Genomic DNA, 1,784 nt, shown 5'->3' with positions numbered 1-1,784 from the left:
CTCTCACACTTTGCTCCTCTGCACTGCCCCCCATGTCTGTGCACCTGCTACCTGTCCCTCCTAGCTGCCAGCCCCCAATCTTCCAGTGCCATTGGCCTCCAGACCCCCACCCACCCCCAAACCCCTGCTGCCACCTTGTTCCCCCCAATCCCCAGGATGTGCTTCCCCTTGCCCCCAGACCCCTACTAACTTCCAGGCCCCCATCTGATCCACATATGCTGCCTCCTAATCCTTACCTGATCCCACCTGCAGCTCCTCTTCCACCCCTTGGTCTCATCCCTGTATGATCCCCAACACACACAGCTGCAAATCCCCATCCAAAGCTGCCACCATATCCTGCGCCTTGTCATCCTGGGAGTGCACTGATGTCCCATCCACCGCCTGATCTCTGATGGATGCTGCTGCTCCATCTCTGACCCAATTCCCACACATGCTGCTGCCTTATCCGCTGCCTGATCCCTGACCCTAGCCACTGCCCTGACCTAAACTCACTACAGCTGCTACTGACTCTTTTGCTGCCCACTCCAGGTAACAGCAGCGGCAGCAGCAGCTCTGGCTTAACTCTGGCCTGGGGCAGATGGAGGCTCCAGCTCTGGGGCCAGGGGCTGGAGCTGTGTACTGGCACTTAAATCCAAGATGAAGCTTGTTTTTCCCCCCCATGTTGAAAAAGTCACCCGTCCCCCACCCCATTTTGGAGTCAGGTGAATATGGCAGTAACTGAGAATGCTAAAACGTGGGAAAGAGACTAGTACGGTTATGAAAGCTCAAGGAAAGGAGCATTCTGGCTGATAAAAAGGAAAAAGGATAGAGGTCTTCCGAATGTTATGAGAAAAACTTGTTTCAGATTCCTACCTGATTTGCTCTTTCAAGGTCTGTCATGATCATCTCAATTTCATCAGCCCTAGGAAAACAAAGCAGCACAAACACTGTTACTTAACGGTGAAATAACATCTATAGGTTCTACATGTTGAGTATACTGTACATTTTTTTGACATTTATACAATTGAAACAATGTTTTAAAAGGGATCTGGAAAGACTGAAAGATCAAACTCTTAACTTATTAGCTCCGATTCAGACTCACTCGTGCATATGGTTTTGTATTTCTCAGGCCACTGACAGATGTTTAAAAAGAAAGTGTGATGGGATCTGAGGCACAATCCCAACAATCACGCACCTTGCCATGCCACACAATCGTCAGATCCCATTATGCCACACTGCTAGCGCAGGGGGAGCCCACAATCCCGGGCTCCTTCTGCACTGGCAATCTTTGGTGCGAGCCCCATCAGCTGACACAGCATGGGAGCGCATGGTGTGCTCCTATGGCTGGGAGCTCCAGTCAGTGAGGGGGCTCCGGCCACAGGGCCAGAGGGTGCCTTCTTTGCAGCTGGAAGGTCTGAACACTGAAGAGGCTCCCAACCATGGGTTGCACCATGAGATCCCATGGTTGGCAGGCCTATCAGTGGGGATCTACTGAAAATGTGATTTCACAAAATCCAGTATTGCCTGCAAAATTCATCGGGGGGGATGACGACAACAACAAAAAAAACTTTACAGAAAATAAAATGCTGGTTCCCCAGAAGGAGCTAGTAGTCCATAAGGAGCTGTGGCCCCCCTGACCACAGCACCCTGGGAGGTCACCCAAGTCACCCATCCCTAAGACCAGGCATGACCACTGTGCAAGTTCACCTGCTTGCACTTCAGAGGAGCTGGGACCAAGGAGCAGTCGCCGCTGCATAGAACCCAGGTGAGGGCAGATTTCTGGGGGGGGGGGGGGGGGGGGGGGG

General features: G+C 52.2%; 1 protein-coding gene across 9 annotated transcripts in view; it reads right to left on the bottom strand.

Moving 5' to 3' along the window:
* The window catches only part of CUX1 (cut like homeobox 1), a 549,359-nt gene that overhangs the window by 178,637 nt on the left and 368,938 nt on the right, over positions 1 to 1,784 (bottom strand). For all 9 annotated transcript variants that reach the window (XM_019511454.1, XM_019511458.1, XM_019511453.1 and 6 more), the window contains exon 9: positions 853 to 901. In XM_019511454.1, coding sequence (XP_019366999.1) covers positions 853 to 901 — 49 coding nt within the window. The remainder of the gene's footprint in view (positions 1 to 852; positions 902 to 1,784) is intronic.

Source organism: Gavialis gangeticus, unplaced genomic scaffold (genome assembly GCF_001723915.1).
Source record: "Gavialis gangeticus isolate Ggan-Ray unplaced genomic scaffold, GavGan_comp1, whole genome shotgun sequence".
NCBI classification, from domain to species: Eukaryota; Metazoa; Chordata; order Crocodylia; family Gavialidae; genus Gavialis; species Gavialis gangeticus.
This window is presented reverse-complemented; position numbering and strand designations above follow the sequence as displayed.